This window comes from Bubalus kerabau, chromosome 7, assembly GCF_029407905.1.
Source record: "Bubalus kerabau isolate K-KA32 ecotype Philippines breed swamp buffalo chromosome 7, PCC_UOA_SB_1v2, whole genome shotgun sequence".
Taxonomy (NCBI): domain Eukaryota; kingdom Metazoa; phylum Chordata; class Mammalia; order Artiodactyla; family Bovidae; genus Bubalus; species Bubalus kerabau.
In genome coordinates, this window is record NC_073630.1 from 21189327 (window position 1) to 21210025 (window position 20699).

Here is a 20699-nt window from a genome sequence, read left to right on the forward strand (position 1 = left end):
AGATTGCTTTGGTTATTTGGGGTATTTTGTGTTTTAGCAAATACATTCTTATCAAAAGAACTTGTACTTGTGATTCTTACAGCCAGAGCAGAGTCCAGACCCCTGGCCTGGCAGCAACTCAGCGTCCACTAGTCATGGGTAAAAGCCCTGGATTCAGGGTCTGACAGACATTGGTTTAACACCTTTGTTGTTACCGAACAGTGGGTGGGGACCGTGGGCATGGCTTAACTTGAGCCGGATCTCCAGATCAAGGTCTCATAAGGCTGCAAGCCAGGGGTCAGCTGGGGCTGGGCTTTCATCTGTGGCTTGGGGTCCTCTTCAAGTTCTTGTGGTTGTTGGCTGACTTACTTCCTGGCAGCTGTAGACCTCATGACTGCTTGCTTCTTTAAGGCCAGCAGGTGAGCTGCTGTTCTTGTGTATGCCTACTTAGTCACTCAGTCATGTCCAACTTTTTGTGACCCCATGGACTGAAAGCCTGCCAGGCTCCTCTGTCCATGAAATTACCCAGGCAAGAATACTGGAGTGGGTTGTCATGCCCTCCTCCAGGGAATCTTCCTGACCTAGGAATTGAACCAGGGTCTCCTGCATTGTAGGTGGATTCTTTACCAGCTGAGCTGCTGCCGCTGCTGTCGCTTCAGTCGTGTCCGACGCTGTGCGACCCCAGAGACGGCAGCCCACCAGGCTCCTCCATCCCTGGGATTCTCCAGGCAAGAACACTGGAGTGGGTTGCCATTTCCTTTTCCAATGCATGAAAGTGAAAAGTGAAAGTGAAGTCGTTCAGTGGTGTCTGACCCTCAGCGACCCCATGGACTGCAGCCCACCAGGCTCCTCCATCCATGGGATTTTCCAGGCAAAAGTACTGGAGTGGGGTGCCATTGCCTTCTCCGTACCAGCTGAACTACCTCAACCTAAATCTCTTTTAAAAGGCTCACCTGATTAGGTCAGAACCATCCCAAATAATCACCTTTTGGTGAACAGACTTTGATAAACTCTAAGTAATTCTGATTTTAGATCTTAATTATATCTTCTAAATCTTTTCATCTTGCTCATAGAATATAATCACAGGGGTGACCTTTATTCTATTCACAGGTGCTCCCACAGTCAAGGGAAGGAGATTCCACAGGGTGTGGATACCAGAGAGAGAGAATTTGGGGGCCAGTTTATAGACACTTGCATAAGTACTATTTTCTGGGATTGCAGATACTTGATGCAAATTTAGTATTGAATCAGTGCTTTCAAAATGGACAGAAGAGAGTACTGGATGGGTAAGACACCAGATGAAATTTTATTTTTGTATTGTTTTAAATTAGCATTTTTGCCTTTCACAAATTATTTGCATTACCTTCTTATAAGTTAATCAGACACTAATGACATTTTTACAGTAAATGCAAAATGAGGATAAAAATGAATAGGCCTGATCCATTCATAGCTCCAAGATGCAGCCACTTGGAGCTTGCACATGGAGAAAATGGACCTAAGAGTTACCTACATATTCACACCTGTGTGAATCTGCTAGGGCTGCCATGACATAATGCCATTGACATTATGTGGCTTAAACAACAGAAGTTTATTTTTTTCAGAGTTGTAGTGGCTGGAAGTCTAAGATTAGGTTGCTGGCTGGGTTGGTTCCTGGTTAAACCACGCTTCCTGATGAGTAGATGGATGCCTCCTTGCTGTGTCCTCACATGACCTTTCTTCTGTATGTGCAGAGAGAAATAGAGAGAGAGCTCTGGTGTTTCTTTCTTCTCTTCTAAGGATGCCAGTCCTAGCTGTTTAGGACCCACCCTTATGACCTCATGTAACTTTACCTCCTTCTAGGTCCTGTCTTCACACACAGTCATGCTGGGGGTGAGTGCTTCAGCACAGGAATCCGGGGGACACAGTTCAGTCCACAGCAATACTCAAAAGTATCCGTGGACAGTGAACAACCTGTGGAGCTTCCTGCTGCTGATTACCTGTGTTTTAGAAATTACTAATCACCATTCATAGATTCATGCATATATCCCAAGAAATCTCTCCATCTGTTTTCTACCTTTGCTGAAAATAACAGCGTCTTGGACTGGTAGTCTGTTACCAAGGCAACAAGGACACACAGGCTGCCCTGAACAGTGCCTCAGAGCCATCTCAGTCCACAGTTCTGACAGAATTACTGCAAACTGCCCAACCCAATGAGTTGTATCATTTTTTTCTGATAATGAGAGGAGACAGGTCCTCATAAAGGGAATACAACAGAATTATGGTTACATGCCAGAAGTATATCTCCTTCTAATGGATGATGCTTGTCTCTAAGGAAAGGTATAAACCACAAGAATATAGACAGCTCTCACACATGGGTTAGGTATGTCAGGCTCTGTGGTAGAGATCACTGCTTATAAACCTAAAGTATGTTTTCTAAGCCTCTGTTTTAGAAAAGGGTGGGAATGTACCCTGTGAGGAAACTACATTTTCTGTGTCCCCCCACCTCTGCCTTCCTTCCCCCCTTCCTCCTGCTCCAGCTACAAGTGATCAGCACATCCAGATTACTGCCTGGGATTCATGGAAAGGCTCTTACAGGAGGGGCACATGGCTAGCTCGTGCCCCTGTCTGTCCTTACCCGCCCCTGCCTTTCCTCTTGTTTTCTTTCTGGATTATTGATGTGATGCCTGGCAACAGAGTAGCCATTTGGATGATTAGAACTTCAGGCACCATCTGGGATAAGAGTTAAACTCCAGAAGAGAAGCTGCACCTTAAGCAAGATGGACCTAAATGTGGAACAAGCCTAGGTCCATAATGACACTATGAAACTGCTGTTATCAACCACAGAACTCTTTCACATGAGGGAGAAATAATCTCTGCTACTAGCTGCATAAAGCCAATTCCTAACTGGTAGAAAGTATAGAAAGAAAATCTCAAAATGCAAAAATTACTTTGGAAAATCCTTTAAACCCCCCATAAATAATATGTAAATCCTGAATGGGTTATAGATGCAGAGAGATGCTGAGCCTTTAATTCTTGGGGCCAGTCAAGAAAACAAGATTGTATTAAATTCTATCCTTGTATTGTTGAAAATTAAGTGCCCTTCAGGAATTAGCTACATTGCTTTCAAAGACAGTAATTCAGCTATCAAAAGTCATGTGTGGTCTGAAAAGAAAAATATTGGGAAGCACCAGTATATATAATCCTGACAGTTGACAGCAACATATGTTTGTACACTTGTGTGTGTGCATAGTAATTCCATCTTTAATTTTCATAGAGAACTTTATGACTTTAATTGTATTTTAATATATCTTTATGATTTTTAATTAACATTTCAATTCTTTTTCAAGGCTGTTGAACAGTCATCAGCATGGTCATCCTGATTATTCGAGCAGGATGACTGGGGTTCTTTAAAATCATTCACACTTTCTCCCTACGTGGTTTTTGATGAGCTAAGTTTGATTACATCTGCATGGTATGTGTTCTTTAAGCAAAATTCTGCAGAGAATTATCGAAATTCTTCCCCCACTCTCTGTTGTTCTTTCTCTTGCATTTGATTCAGCTCTATTTTACATTCAGAGATGAGAAAAGTCATTGCTGCCAAGTGGCTCTGTCAAGCTGTGGGTAGGTAGAACTCTAAGAAGAATGACAAGTGGAGAGGTTCTGGAACTCAGATTTCCCCAAGGAATGTTACCAGGTTGCTAAGCTATATAGAGTATCTTAACAACCGGGGAGCCACATAGGGCTCAGCCCTTGGACCAAGAGTGGGAGAAACTGGAGGGAGACAGTTACATTCATTTGGAAGCCTTGGACATTAGGCTGTCTCTGCCAATTAAGGATTCCCAGCTCAAGTACAAAGATTTCAGGAAATCAATGACAACTGAAGACAGACCCATTACAAGGCTTGAAGGGTATCACAAGCCTTGAGTTTCTGTCAGTCAGATCACCTTCCTTTAAAATTGACCTCAGGTATAATTTTAAATTCATCATGAAAATAATTTTTTTAAGTTTTAGGTTTGATTTAGTTGATGGATCACAGTTGAGCTGACCTTTTCAAGACTACGTAAAAGCCAATTAAATCTGTTTTGAGGAAATGGGGCATTACCTTTTAAAGTAAACCACCTATTTTTGAGAGATCAACAAATAAAAAATGCTGAATTTGTGGGATAAGAACATTCATTCTTTGAAAAGCTTTACTTAATATTTATTGAGCATAAACTATGTGACAGGTGGAAAATTGGACTAGATCACTGCCTGCTTGATACATCCTATTGAGAGAAGCAAAAAATAAACACAGAAATGTAAAAAAAAAAAAGTCAGAGTGACATACATTATGAGTTATGAAGACAGTTTAAAGAGGGTTGAGGGAAAGAGAATGGGATAATGGTAGAAATGACTTTGGAGAGGGGTGGGAAGCCCTCGGAGAAGGAAATGGCAACCCACTCCAGTATTCTTGCCTGGAAAATTCCATGGACAAAGGAGCCTGATGGGATACAGTCCATGGGGTTGCAAAGAGCTGGACACGACTGAGCACACACACACACACAGGAAGCCTTTTGGGGAAAGTCTTACCAGACAAAGCCATGAACAAGGTGAGGGAGGAAGTGATGGGAAGATCTGGGTGGCTAGGGGCTCTGCAAGTGTAAAATGGTTCTGCATTCATCACCTAAATAACAGTCTTCATATCTGAAGGAATTCAGAGTAACTTAGCTGCTCATTGATCAGCTATCGTTGTCTTCTTTTGTAAGCATACATTTTGCATATGTGCTATTTTGGACTAAATTAAATCTGTATTTAATACACATCTGCATGGTATTTTCCAAGTAAATGGCCAGGACTAGATTGATTAATAATGTTTTTAAAACTACCTATTCTGAGGATTTTGTGTCCTGTGGTCTAGATAAAATTCAATAATTTACTAATATATAGGTAGATTTTAGAGGCTTTAGAAGAGGAAATATTTTTCCCAGTACTTACATGATTCTGAGTGGTGAATGGTAATTTTAATTAGATTTTCCCACAGAGTTACCTGTATACAGGTTTTTCTTCTGTTCTTCAGGATGAAAGCACAGTTTTAGACTCACAATTAAAATAGAATTATAAACAGAACTTGTCTACTTTGACTCAGCAAATCTTTTGGATGTATCCTCTTAAGATATTTCAGCCTAGGTTTTATAATAAGGCAGTCAGGCGAGTGGTGATGGAATTCCAGTTGAGGTTAAGGAAGTCCAGTTGAGCTGTTTCAAACCCTAAATGATGATGCTGTGAAAGTTCTGCACTCAATATGCCAGCAAATTTGGAAAACTCAGCAGTTGCCACAAGACTGGAAAAGGTCAGTTTTCATTCCAATCCCAAAGAAAGGCAATGCCAAAGAATGCTCAAACTACCGCACAATTGTACTAATCTCACACACTAGTAAGTTCAGTTCAGTCGCTCAGTCGTGTCCGACTTACAATGACACCATGAACTACAGCATGCCAGGCCTCCCTGTCCATCACCAATTCCCGGAGTTCACCCAAACTCATGTCCATCGAGTCGGTGATGCCAACCAGCCATCTCATCCTCTGTCGTCCCCTTCTCCTCCTGCCCCCGATCCTTCCCAGCATCAGGGTCTTTTCCAATGAGTCAACTCTTCACATGAAGTGGCCAAAGTATCGGAGTTTCAGCTTCAACATCAGTCCTTCCAATAAACACCCAGGACTGATCTCCTTTAGGATGGACTGGTTGGATCTCCTTGCAGTCCAAGGGACTCTCAAGAGTCTTCTCCAATACCACAGTTCAAAAGCATCAATTCTTCGGCACTCAGCTTTCTTCACAGTCCAACTCTCACATCCATACATGACTACTGGAAAAACCGTAGCCTTGACTAGATGGACCTTTGTTGGCAAAGTATGTCTCTGCTTTTGAATATGCTATCTAGGTTGGTCATAACTTTCCTTCCACGGAGTAAGCATCTTTTAATTTCATGGCTGCAATCACCATCGGCAGTGATTTTGGAGCCCCCCAAAATAAAGTCTGACACTGTTTCCCCATCTATTTGCCATGAAGTGATGGGACCAGATGCCATGATCTTAGTTTTCTGAATGTTGAGCTTTAAGCCAACTTTTTCACTCTCCTCTTTCACCTTCATCAAGAGGCTTTTGAGTTCCTCTTCACTTTCTGCCATCAGAGTGGTGTCATCTGCATATCTGAGATTATTGCTATTTCTCCCAGCAATCTTGATTCCAGCTTGTGCTTCCTCCAGCCCAGCGTTTCTCATGATGTACTCTGCATAGAAGTTAAATAAGCAGGGTGACAATATACAGCCTTGATGTATTCCTTTTCCTATTTGGAACCAGTCTGTTGTTCCATGTCCAGTTCTAACTGTTGCTTCCTGACCAGCACACACTAGTAAAGTAATGCTCAAAATTCTCCAAGCCAGACTTCAACAGTATGTTAACTGTGAACTTCCAGACGTTCAAGCTGGTTTTAGAAAAGGCAAAGGAATCAGAGATCAAATTGCCAACATCTGCTGGATCATCAAAAAACCAAGAGTTCCAGAAAAACATCTACTTCTGCTTTATTGACTATGCCAAACCCTTTTACTGTGTGGATCACAACAAACTGTGGAAAATTCTTAAAGATATGGGGATACCATACCACCTTACCTGCATCTTGAGAAATCTGTATGCAGGTCAAGAAGCAACAGTTAGAACTGGACATGGAACAACAGACTGGTTCCAAGTTGGGAAAGGAGTATGTCAAGGCTGTATATTGTCACCCTGCTTATTTAACTTATATGCAGAGTACATCATGAGAAATGCTAGGCTAGATGAAGCACAAGCTGGAATCAAGATTGCTGGGAGAAATATCAATAACCTCTGATATGCAGATGACACCACTCTGATGGCAGAAAGTGAAGAACTAAAGAATCTCTTGATGAAAGTGAAAGAGAAGAGTGAAAAAGTTGGCTTAAAGCTCATCATTCAGAAAATTAAGATCATGGTATCTGGTCCCATCACTTCATGGCAAATAGATGGGGAAACAGTGGAAACAGTGTCAGACTTTATTTTTGGGGGCTCCAAAATCACTGCAGATGGTGACTGCAGCCATGAAATTAAAAGACTATTGCTCCTTGGAAGGAAAGTTATGACCAACCTAGACAGCATATTAAAGCAGAGACATACTTTGACAACAAAGGTCTGTCTAGTCAAGGCTATGGCTTTTTCGGTAGTCATGTATGGATGTGAGAGTTGGACTATAAAGAAAGCTGAGTGCCGAAGAATTGATGCTTTTGAACTGTGGTGTTGGAGAAGACTCTTGAGAGTCCCTTGGACTGCAAGGAGATCCAATCAGCCCATCCTAAAGGAAATCAGTCCTGAATATTCATTGGAAGGAGTGATGTTGAAGCTGAAACTCCAGTGCTTTGGCTACCTGATGCAAAGAACTGACCCATTTGAAAAGACCCTGTCTGATGCTGGGAAAGATTGAAGGTAGGAGGAGAAGGGGATGACAGAGGATGAGATGGTTGGATGGCATCACCTACTCAATGGACATGAGTTTGAGTAACTTCCAGGAGTTGGTGATGGACAGGGAGGCCTGGCATGCTGCAGTCCATGGGGTCACAAAGAGTCAGACATGACTGAGCGAAGTGACTGAACTGAACTGAGTCAGGTAAGACCCAAGATATTTAGTAAGAATAGTTAAAATGTTCACATTTGCAAATAGTTCAGTTTTAAAAAGGGATTAATATAAAGAAGGGTAAGTTTTCTAACACTATTGCTGGCATTTAGTTGCAATGTCCTGTTCTTACCTGAGTGGAAAGCTTGGAGTTCGAGCCTATTTATACAGCTCTGCTGAGCAGCAGTTACTGACACCCACAGTTAGGTGACTAAAACGTGTTTTTAGTACTCTGCTTCTCACCATTTAGGGATATGGTCTTTAAAATCTGAACATGTGATGGGAATGTGTCTTCCACGTGAACATTACTGTCATGTGTAGCACGGTGGGGAAAAGAGGCTGACAATTCCTACTGTCTATTATATAGTAAATACCTATGAAGCTAGACTACTAGAAAGTGTGTTTTCCACCCCCCCCCCGTGTTGTTTTTTAAACTTTTTTGGCTTTTAAAATATGGCTACTATTTATCATATGACTGTATTTCAAAGTGAAAGTCACTCAGTTGTGTCTGACTCTCTGCGACCCCGTGGACTATACAGTCCATGGAATTCTCCAGGCCAGAATACTGGAGTGGGTAGCCTTTCCCTTCTCCATGGGATCTTCCCAACCCAGGGATCAAACCCAGGTTTCCTGCATTGCAGGCAGATTCTTTACCAGCTGAGCCACAAGGGAAGCCCAAGAATACTGGAGTGGGTAGCCTATCCCTTCTCCAGCAGATCTTCCCAACCCAGGAGTTTGGTCCCTAGTAAATAATCCATGGCAAATTTGTAGAAGTAACTAAAGCTGATTTAGTCTACTGAATCCATCCATCATATATATGTGTTTTCCATTGATGGATTTCTCTAATACTGGTTTAGGGAAACTTTTAGTTACTTCATTACAAAATCAGTGAGATTTCTGTTTCTCTAATAAAGATAATACTTATGAGTAAGTTATATATTCCCTTGTCTCTACTTCTATTAATTCCTTACTTTAGTAATATGTTCTATTTTTTCTCTTGTTTTGAGAGGAAAAAAATCCACCCTTTATGAGAATGAATGATCGTTTCATTTCTTCTGGATTTGTGTCTTAAAAAGTTACAGTCCAAAATCAATTCTTGTTATAAAGAGAAATCTTTAATAGATAAATATTATTTCAAGCCAATTAATGGACTTGAAAGCTATCTGTTAAAATCACTGAGCAATGAATTATCAATTAAGAAGTGCTGAAATCAATATAGGCAATAGGAAGGAGAGTAAGATGTGGGCCATTATTAATAGCAACAAAATGTTGCTAGTTTGAGGTGGTGGTGGTTTAGTCACTAAGTCGTGTCTGACTGTGAGCGACCCTATGGCCTGTAGCCTACCAGGCTCCTCTGTCCATGCGAATCTCCAGGCAAGCGTACTGGAGTGGGTTGCCTTTTCCTTCTTCAGGGACCTTCCTGACTCAGGGATTGAACCTGCATCTCTTGGGTCTCCTGCACTGCTGGCAGATTCTTTACCGACTGATCCACCAGGGAAGCTTTAGTGAGGTAGTTGTTTTTCAATTGCTAATATTTTTAGAGCGGTTTTTAAGCTTATGGAAAAACTAAGCAGAAAGTACAGGGAGTTCCATATTCCTCTGCCCAGCTTCTCCTATTATTAATCTTGCAGTAGTGTGGTACATTTGTTACAACTGATGAACCAATACTATACATTATTAACTAAAGTCTATAGTTTACATTAGAGTTCACTCTCTGTTGTATAGTTCTATGGGTTTTGACAAAATGCATAATGTCATGTATCCATTTTCATGATATTGAACAGTATAGAGGTTTCACTGCCCTCCAGATCCCCTATGCTCTACCTATTCATTACTCCTCCACTTCCCCTCTGGAACCCTTGGGAACTGCTGATCTTTTTTATAATCTCTAGTTATCCTTTTTCTGGAATGTAACATATTTAAAATTACACAGTATGTAGCATTTTCAAATTGATCTCACTTAGTAATATGTGCTTGCTGTGCTGTGCTTAGTAGCTCAGATCAGATCAGATCAGTCGCTCAGTCATCAGTCGTGTCCAATTCTCTGAGACTCCATGGACCATAGTCCACCAGGCTCCTCTGTCCATGGGGATTCTCCAGGAAAGAATACTGGAGTCGGTAGGCTATCTCTTCTCCAGGGGAACTTCCCAACCCAGAAATTGAACCAGGGTCTCCTGCATTATAGGTGGATTCTTTACCAACTGAGCTACCTGGGAAGCCTGTTTAAGTTTCCTTAAACATGTCTTTTCAGGGCTTGAAAACTCATTTCTTTTTAGCACTGAACAGTATTCCAATGTATGGAGGTACACATTTTGTTTACCCATTCCTACGGAAGGACACCTTGATTACTTCCAATTTTTGGCAATTATGAATAAACATTATTTGTAGGTTTCTGTGTGGATGTGTTTTCAACTCTCTTTGAGTAAACTTGGAATGCGATTGCTAGATCCTGTGATAAGAGTATATTTAGCTTTGTAAGAAACTTCTAAACTGTTGTCTAAAGTGGCTGTATCATTTTGCATTCCCATCAATGGTGAATGGGCATTCCTGTTGCTCTACATCCTCATCAGCATTTGGTGTTGTCAATGTTTTGGATTCTAGCCATTTTTAACAGGTGTAGCAGTATCATATTGTTGTTTCAATTTGCAATTCTCTAATGACAAATGATGTTGAGTATCTTTTCATATGAATGCTTATTTGCCATCTGATAATCTTCTTTGATGGGCTTCCCTGGTGGGTCAGATGGTAAAGAATCTGCATGCAATGAAGGAGACCTAGGTTTGATCCCCAGGTCGGGAAGACCCCTGAAGAAAGGAATGCCAACCCACTCCAGTATCCTTGCCTGGAGAATCCCATGGACAGAATCTTCATTGATGAGGTGTTCAGATCTTTTGCCCAGTTTTTAAGTGGGCTATTTATTTATCTTTTACCTCTTAGGCCTATGACACTGGGTCTAATAAACAACTGTTGAGTGGTTGAAGAAAAATCATTAAATATTACCGAATACAGCAAATAACATGTCCAAAACTCTCCAGTTTATTATCTGTAGATGTAATATCATTCTCTTGCTATTGGATTTTTTTTTGTCCTTCAAGTTTTACCATCCTCTCAGAAGATACAAATTTAAGATGCTGGTTTTCTTAAGAGTACAATATGAAAAGTCCTCATTTACAGTAAACTGAATGTAAAGCACATTTGTGGCTGTTGTATTTTAAAGTTAACATTTTATTACATCAAAATTGATTGATAACCATGTCATATATTTTATGTTGGTGATGTTTTACGTTTCTCACAAGTGCTTCAATTTTTGCAGGGAAAAATTTTTATCTGTTCCGCTTATGTCTATCTTGATTTTAATGTTTACAAAAATTTGGTCTTAAAGTAAAATTAGCCTCACATTAACAAGTAACATTCTTATTGTCTTTCTTCTGACATTAAGAGACAACTCAGGGCAAACAAAGATGATGGAGAAACGTTTGATGTGCAAGAAAATGTCTAGAACCCTTTGTCTAAACGATTGTCATGCTGTGATTTCAGGGTCTGAGCACCTCTGGAAGTGAGGTTAACAAGGTACACTCCAAGACCTTTTGTGGCAAGAGTGGAGAGGAGGAAACCAACACTCTGTGAACATGAGCCTCAAATCCCCGATGTCTGCTCCTCAGTTTGAGAGCAAAGGCAGCCATATTTCAGATAGAAATGGAAGCTGTTTTCTAGTCAGGCACACTCCTCATCCCAGAAGGGTCTGCCACATCAAAGGTGAGGCAATTCAGAGTCCTAGAATGTCTCTCTCTCCTCTACATTCGGACTACTTGATGATTCTAGTCGGTAAACACGGGGGTGTTATTCAAAATGCTGAACCACTGATGAGGCACAGGCGCTGACTGCTGGCCCAGATGCCAGCACTGGAGCTAGGGCAGAAGAGGCCTGCAGACAACCCCTGTGCAGGCACTTACCCCTGGGTTACTTGGTTGATAGGAAAGGGACCTGGAGAGGTGCCAAAGGGGCCACTCAGGAAGCTCAGGGCAGCAACTGACCCAGTGGTATGAAAGTATCTCAGTTTTTGACAACCTGTACAGTCATGTTAACATCTACATGTTAAATACCAGCCTGGAGAACCATGCATGTCATTCACTCATTCTCTCTCAATCCTTTCTTTTTTCTCCTCTTTCTCCCTTTCCTCCCTCTCTCCACCTTTCCCTCTCTTTCTTCATCATTTTGAAAATTTAGTTTTGGTCACACTGTATACTCCTAAATTTTTTTCCCTATTCCTGTAGTTTCTATTTTTTTTTTTTTTTTAATTCTGCAGTAAATGTTGGAATCCCTTCACAGGTAAGTCCTTGGCCATTTTCTCTTTTTAGTATATACCATAATCCTAGTCAAATTTACTAATTCTCACTGCAAAACATTATCCAGAAGCTTCTTGTGCAATTTCTTGGGAAACAAAGCAGCCATCTGTCTCTCATAATTCACTTATTAACAGAGCTGTGTCCTGCACACATATGCTTCCTAAGCTGCCCAGTTTTATATAACATGGCATTGATACTAAAAAGAGGGCCTGGATATAATTCAATATGAGCCAAAAGCAAATAGCTATTATAGGAGAATGAATGAACCCAGAAGGCTCTGAGGAAGGAGGTTCCTTTTTTTCTAGGTTTTCCTTCCTTCCTTCCCACACAACTTACCTTGTCCTGCCTCCGGTTCCTCTCCAATGACTCTCTCTTCTGCCAGCACAGAAGAGCCAATGTATGTCTTTTACAGGGCCTTGTTACATTGAGACATTCTAGATGCTTTCAAAAATCTAAATCTGATATTCCTGAAGAGGGCTAACATAGTCCCTCTTAGTCATTATTAAGACATGGGAAATGAGAGGTCTGTCTGGGATAGCAGTAAATCTACTCCACTTAACTCCCAGACCAAAGTTCAAAGATGTGGGCCTTGGTTCTCAAAGCTAACAAGATGGCAGGACATTTTAAGAAGGGATGTGTTGCAAACATAATTTGCTACACTGACTTCTAAAGATTGTCCACCCAGCACTGGTTCATAAAATCTGAAGTCTGACATCTTTACTACATACATTTTATAATATCTAGTTTGGAAATTGTTGGGAATTCAAAGAAAACCTGCCAAAAACCTAACCTGGTGGTTTGTTCTTCTTATCCGTACTCACTTAGGTTTGAATAACATTCCAATCTGTAATGTGAATGATGATGAGAACTCATTCAGAACATTGTGGGGTGTTGGCCAGTCCCACCACTCGCAGAAAGATGAGATACCATATGCCAGATGCAGCTACCCACCCAGTGCTGTGGCCACGGAGAGCCCTGTCTCGCCAGCCCTTAACGGGGTCCAAGTGCCCCCACGGCCTCATTCTGGTGAGTCCCTCTCAATTCATGAAATCTTTTCTGAGGCTTCCTGCCAACTCTCAGGAGGGAAAATATCTATATAATTGCTCACATAGCTGCAGTCATTTTTAAATAGTCATGACATTTTCCTACTGTGAAACAGTTATTCATTATAAAAATTTCCACTTACCTAATCTCAATTCAGTTCAATACTGTTAATAAATATGATTTTAAATGATCATTATTATTCATTGTGCCCAAGCCAAATTTGGCATGGTTCTAGTCTCTAAGCCCTACAAAAGTACCTAAGAGAGACCAAAAATGTTAGCCAACATTGGTAGAGAAACTCCTCCAGACCAAAACTGAGTCAGGGAAATGCAGTGAGGATGGAATGGCATGTTTACCTTTTCCTCACTGGATGGTCACCTCCTTAAAGTCAGGGCCCAGTTTTACTGTTCTCCCAGGTCCTGGAATAGGACCTGATCTTTAGCAAACATTTAATTCAATTAATTCATGCTTATTAAGTCAAATATAAAATGATTACTCAAAAGTACAGCATGATAACTGTAGTTAGTAATACTATATCATATATTTGAAAGTTAACACAGTAGATTTTTAAATTTCTCATTACAAGAAAAAATATGCAACTAATAATCATTTTACAATATACATGTATCAAATCATTATGTTGTACAAGGAGTTCTAGATGGTAGAAATTATATCCAGTACTTTTCCCTCTGTCCTTTATAATTACAAACTATTACTAACACTTTCAGGGCACATAAAAAATATTTTGGTATAATGTGGTAAAACACATATATCTTCTAAAAGGTAACAGTAAGACGAATAGATTCCATTCTAGAGTCTTCACATGAGTTAACTCATTTCATCCTTTTCAGCAGCAATGAAGAATTAAAATCCACTTACTCCAACATCTTTCTAGTGTCCCTTCTTGTATTGTAGAACCTAGAAACCTACAGATTACTTTTGCAAGAGTCCCTTGACGAGAATGAGGAGTTGCCATCTGGTAAGACTTATACTGCAGACGTAGGGCTAAAGTCATCTTTTTAGCTGCTGTCTGCTATCAAGTGTGGCTGGAGACGTGGAGTTTTCCTAAGACAGCATCTCAGCGTTCAGATACTGGATTTATGAGTGTTAAAAGGCAAAGTCAGCAGATGTGGTGATCTTCTGATTGCAACAGTGATCCAATGCCTGATTTAGCCTCACGGGTATTGTGACGGCAGTTGACATGGCCATGGCCTCCCGAGTTTCCTTCCTCCAACTGTGATAAAGGCTGTGCCCGCCCTGGTGGGTCAGGTACATGGTGTTGTTCTTGAAGTGATTTGTGAAGATCAAGACAGAGTTCACTCTCACCTTCTCCCACTGTGTCCATAAGTCTATTCTCGACTAGCACTGACACATATACACTATCATGTGTAAGACAGTGAGAAGTTGCTATATAACACAGGGAGCCCAGCCTGGTGCTCTGTGATGACCTAGAGGGGTGGGGAGAGGGGAGGGGAGGGAGGCTCAACAGGAAGAGGATATACATATATAATAATTTATATATATAATATATAATAATGTATATATATTAATGACAATTCATGCTGTTGTGACTATACAGGGGATATATATATTTATATAAAAGGGGATATATATAATTTTTATATATGTAATAATTTATGTATGTATATGACAATTCACATTGTTGTACAGCAGAAACCAACACAACGTTGTAAAGCAATTTTCCACCAATTAAGAAAAATCTATATAAAAAGAGTTCACTGCTCCAACTGTAATGATATTACAAACAGCTAAATTCTATGTATTATTTACATTTTTGCTTAAAATAGATGAGAGGTTTCTCTTTCCCACAAGTGGACACTAAGCAGAATCACTATCCATAACTTCCTTCTCACTACTTGGAGAGAGGTAACTTCATATTAAAAAAAAAAAAAATCTTTCCTCAGCTAGAATTCAGTTACTACTGTGTATATGCACAAAATCTTTTCAGCTTTTAAAAAATTGTTTTGTTAACTATGGCTTCAGTGGGGGAAAAAAAAACCAGCATCACACAGAATGTATATTTAAATGAATGCAAAGGGAAATTAAGCAAAAATTTAAGTGTAATTAAGGGTAATTTAATTAGATGGCTATGTGAAATTGGCAGGGTTGCAAGACAGATGAAGTACATAGAATAAAGAATGTAATTATAACTCAACACACATCTCTTTTTGTCTACAGGGCAAAGAGTACACATGTAATCTCTTTAGTTAGAGAAAGTGACAGTCATATGGACAGAAAACAAAGAAAACATGTCTTATACTGAAATACATACTTTTTAAGAACCAGTTTACCCAGATCAAGAAAGTTCTTGTAGTATTTCTTTATCGCTTCTTCATGGGCATAGAATTCATTTTATAAATACACTTTTATTATGTTGTTAAAGTACAATTCTACCTGTAGGTTTTCTAGTATTTATAAACAGATACCTGGGTTGACTTTAATTGAAATTCAGATGTACTCTCATCCATTTCAGCAAGTGATGGATGTATCATGTGGTAGAAATTATTTTTCAGTTTGATCTAAATAAATATATTTTTCCTGTCATTTCAGAGCCCTGTCGAAAAGTCAAGGAGTGCTTCAAAACTTCCAGTGATAATCCCTTAGTAATTAAAAAGGTAAAGAAACAACTATTTATAGCTACCTATTTGGTTTTGACTTCTATCATTTCCTCTCCTTTTCTTCACATATCTTTCTGGAAAAGAGTTTTTCACAATATTTTTTTTCTACAGCTTTAAGTATAACTAACATGATATAAAATGTACATTTTTAAAGAGTTCAGATTGACGGATTTTGACATACTTATTCACAGACTGAAATCAAGAGAATAAAGACTCCCCGAAGTTTTCTCATGACCCTGGCCCTCCCACAGGCAAACATTTATCTGCTGTCACTAAAGATTACCATGCATTTTTTAGGATTTTAGGTAAATGAAATTTACAGTGATCTTTTAAAAAATCTGGTTTCTTTAACTCAGCATGTTTAAGACTCATTCATCTTGTTATGCATATCATTCCTTTTTTTTATTGCTGAGTAGTATTCAATTATATTGGTATCTCACAATTTGTTTATATGTTCACCTGTTGATGGACTTACGTTGTTTCCAGTTTTTAACAAAGCTGATATGAACATTTGTGTACAAATCTTTGTATGGATATATATTTTCTTTTCTCTTGGGTACATAAGTAGGAGTGGAATGACTGGGTCTTACAGTAGTGTGTGTGTTAGCCATTCAGTCGTGTCTAACTCTTTGCAACCCCATGGACTGTAGCCTGCCAGGCTCCTCTGTCCACAGGATTCTCCAGGCAAGAATACTGGAGTGGATTGCCATTTCCTCCTCCAGGGGATCTTCCCAACCCAGGGATCAAACCTGGGACTCCTGCATTGCAGGCAGATTCTTTACTGTCTGAACCACCAGGGAGGCCAGGTCTTACAGCAAATGTATGTTTAAATTTTTAAGAAACTGCCAAAGTTTCCAAAGTGGTTGTAGGATTTTACATTCTCACCAGTTATACACAATGGTTTTCTTTCCCGCATATCCTGTTAAAACTTAATATGACCAATATTTTATTTGGCCAATCTAGTGGGTGTGCAATGGTATCTCACTGTGGTCTTAATTTACATTTGTCCAATGACATGTTTTCATGTTTTTACTTGCCATCCATGTATTTTTTTTACGTAAAGTATATGTTCAAATATTTTGTCAGTTTTTTCAATTGGGGTGTTGGTCTTTTTATCATGAAGTTTTAAACATTTGTTATATATTCTAGATACAATTCTTTTGTCACACATACATTTAGCAAATGTTTTCTTCCAATTGAGGTTTACTGTTTTTTTAGGCATTAGTGTCTTCTGAAGAATCAAAATGTACAATTTTTATAAATCCCAAATTAAAAATCTTTCTCCTATGGTTTCAAACTCATATGCTGTTTGTTTGTTTCTTGTGCCTTACTGCAATGACTAACCTCTAGTACAATGCTGAATTTAAGTGAGGACAGCAGACATTCCCAGAGTTCACTGAGACTCACGTCCATCGAGTCAGCGATGCCATCCAGCCATCTCATCCTCTGTCGTCCCCTTCTCCCCCTGCCCCCAATCCCCCCCAGCATCAGAGTCTTTTCCAATGAGTCAGCTCTTCGCATGAGGTGGCCAAAGTACCGGAGTTTCAGCTTTAGCATCATTCCTTCCAAAGAAATCCCAGGGCTGATCTCCTTCAGAATGGACTGGTTGGATCTCCTTGCAGTCCAAGGGACTCTCAAGGATCTTCTCCAACACCACAGTTCAAAAAGCATCAATTCTTCAGCACTCAGCTTTCTTCACAGTCCAACTCTCACATCCATACATGACCACTGGAAAAACCATAGCCTTGACTAGACGAACCTTTGTTGGCAAAGTAATGTCTCTGCTTTTCAATATGCTGTCTAGGTTGGTTATAACTTTTCTTCCAAGGAGTAAGCGTCTTTTAATTTCATGGCTGCAGTCACCATCTGCAGTGATTTTGGAGCCCCAAAAAATAAAGTCTGACACTGTTTCCCCATCTATTTCCCATGAAGTGATGGGACCAGATGCCATGATCTTAGTTTTCTGAATGTTGAGCTTTAAGCCATCTTTTTCACTCTCCACTTTCACTTTCATATATTACTATAATTTTTCTACAAACACTGCTTTGGCTGCATCCTCCAAATTTTACTTGCTGAGTTTTCCTTTTCATTCTGCTCAACATACTACCTACTTTCTTTTAAACCTCTTGTCTCATGAGTTACTTAAAATTACGTTAATTTCCAAATATTTGGGGATTTTAAAGTTATCTTTATGTGACTGATTTCCAATTTAACTCCATTATGGTCAGAGAACACCCTTTACTTTGAAACTTTTTATTTATTGAGATGTTATATGGTCCAGAATACGCCCAACCTTGATAAATTTTCCATATGTCTATAAAAAGAATGTTCACTCTTGAACATTGTCTATAAAAAGAATGTCTATAAAAAGAATGTTGGTTCTTGGGAGAGTGCTATATAAATATCAATTAGGTCAAGTTGGTTAATAATGTCGCTCAAGTCTTCGATAACCTTACTGATTTTCTTTTTTCCATCACATTATGGTTTTTATTTTTTTAATTTACTTTTTAATTGGAGTATAACTCCTTTACAATGTTGTGTTATTTTCTGCTGTAAAACAACATGAATCAGCTATAAGTATAATGTCCTCACCCTCCTAACCCTTCCTCCCATCGAGCCCCTCTCCCCCCCACACACAATCCCACCCTTCTAGGTTGTCTCCTTTTTCTATCAGTTATTGCTTTTTTCCCTGGGTCCTGGCGCACACTAGACCTTGTATGTACCCTCCAAGACTAGATTTTCTTTTTCCCCCAGTCCTGTGGAATTTTTGCAATCAAATACCACTGGCCTTCCAAGCCAGATTCTCTGGAGCCTTCTCGTACTGTTGTCAGACCCCCAGGCTGGGAAGCCTGACGTGGGGCTCAGGACTTTTCACTCCTATGGGAGAACTTCTGTGGTATAATTATTTTTCAGTTTGTGGATCATCCACCTTGTGGATATGAGATTTGATTTTATCGCATGTGTCCCTCCTACAGTCTTGTTGTGGTTTCTTCTTTATCTTTGTGTATAGGGTATTTTTTTTTTTTTTTTGTACACCCTACATTTTTTTTTTTTATTTTTTGATGGTTGTTTGGCAGTTAGTTGTGATTCTGGTGTTTTTGTAAGAAGGAGCCATCTTGATGACAAGTCCTTTTTCTAATTCACATTATAATTTCTTCTTTGACTCATGATTTAATGATTAGACATTATTTATGAAAAATCATTCATAGGAATCTGAAGATCATGATATATGCATTTTCTTCCAGAGAATTGGTGTTTGCTTCTGTAGGAACCCTGAGGCCCTACCAGCCTCGACCAATTTACCCAAGTTCAAGCCTTGATCTAAGGCTATATTTCTTCAAGGACTTTGCATTTCTAGGTCACCTTGACCTTGAGGGTGTATATCTTTGTTGGCCTTTATTTGGGTCCCGTCTTTCAGGAACTTTAAGACTGTCAAAAGGAAAGTTTTCATTTTCTGGAGTAAGACAATGATCTCAGCAAAAAATGGCTACTGTACACCCTACACCTCAAGTGTCTCATTTCTATTTTATTTTTTGACCCATTAATTCCCAAGTTATTCATGCCTCAACAGTTTAAACTTAAAAAGTATTTTAATCTACCATTTTAGCTGTGTTCAGTGCAGGGTTGAACATAAATATATACATGCACATACACATATATATACATTATGTAAATGTGTGTGTATATATATACATACATACATACATATATATATATATATAATATGGCTATTCCCCTAAACAATAAGTCTGCATAATAAACCTTAACAGAAGAGTGCATTTACAATATGTATATACAATACAGCTTTATTTTCTCTTGTGTTGTTGTTTACTTGCTCAATCCGGTCCAACTCTTTTGTGACCCCTTGGACTGTAGCCCACCAGGTTCCTCTGTCCATGGGATTTCCCAGGCAAGAATACTGGAATGCATTGCCATTTCCTTCTCCAGGGGATCTTCCCAACTCAGGGATCAAATCCATGTCTCCTGCTTGGCAGACGGATTCTTTACCACTGAGCCACCTGGGAAGCCCTTATTTTCATTAAACATCAACAATTGAATACTGCTCTGGAGATTGTAATCACTGCAGTCCCTAGCTGACACATTCAGCTACCAGCTTCTGTGTACCTTTATGTATTACTTTCTTCTGAAGATGAAAAAGCCTCACTTGGAATAGACAATACAGTTTTTTTAAAAAGACTGCAAACAGTATATTCACCTCCCAGAACAAAAAAATAGCCTTTCTATTTCCTTTTCCAACTAACCAAGGGAAGTAACTGAGTTTACTCCTCCAATTCTCCAGCTCTCAGCTGTCATTTAGCAGAGCCAGGAAGAGTGGCTCATACCATGTAGTTTCTTCACAGAGAGCATAAAAACTCTTGGCTAACTTCCTCCAGTCATAAAAGAACAATCTCAATAGAAAATCTCATGTGTCATGAGTCGGCTGTTACCAGAAGCAGCAGGATAAATGATGGTTACACATTAAACATTACAGAATTATCTTTTAAACCAAAGGTTTAAAATGGTTTTATAAAAAGTAAGTAACATATCATTAATTTGTTCCATTTTCAAATGTAAATATTTGATAATGAGCTTTTTAAGGGAGGATTAAAACTAAACTCTTCTTACTTTCATGTATGTGTCTCAGTTACAACATTTCTCATTCATTTTACGTTCAATTTTCATAGAAAATATAAGTGGATGCAGATGCATATTGATTATATTATACCTATGATTTAGGATGAAATGAAGGTAAAAAACCCACCACTGACTCCAAAGTCATGCTCTACTGCTAGTTCTTCTTCTTCAGAGGTGACGAGTACCAAGACTGCCATCAAAGAGAACACCATCTGCATACCAAACTATCTGGATCAGGAAATCAAAGTAAGAGGCAGGTTTATTAAATCCATAACTTGGGAACACCATGAATGTACAAAAAAATCACATCACTAGCATCCTTAAAACTCTTTAGTGGTTCCCATTGACAACTGAATTGAGTTAAAACTACTCAGCCTGAAATCCAAGGCCTGCTCTTGTTTTTTACTTGCAGATTTCTTCC

At 39.3% G+C, this 20699-nt stretch overlaps 1 protein-coding gene across 18 annotated transcripts in view; it reads left to right on the plus strand.

Annotated features, from left to right (window-relative positions):
• The window catches only part of C7H4orf17 (chromosome 7 C4orf17 homolog), an 88244-nt gene that overhangs the window by 58793 nt on the left and 8752 nt on the right, over positions 1-20699 (plus strand). For 11 of the 18 annotated variants that reach the window (XM_055587779.1, XM_055587788.1, XM_055587772.1 and 8 more), the window contains 4 exons: positions 11152-11370; positions 12786-12986; positions 15576-15640; positions 20381-20524. In XM_055587779.1, coding sequence (XP_055443754.1) covers positions 11244-11370; positions 12786-12986; positions 15576-15640; positions 20381-20524 — 537 coding nt within the window. In that variant the 5' untranslated portion in view covers positions 11152-11243. Of the gene's footprint in view, positions 1-593; positions 708-1089; positions 1266-3298; positions 3431-11151; positions 11371-12785; positions 12987-13919; positions 13984-15575; positions 15641-20380; positions 20525-20699 lie in introns of those variants that run through there. The other 7 variants (XM_055587770.1, XM_055587771.1, XM_055587782.1 and 4 more) reach the window with 7 other exon arrangements.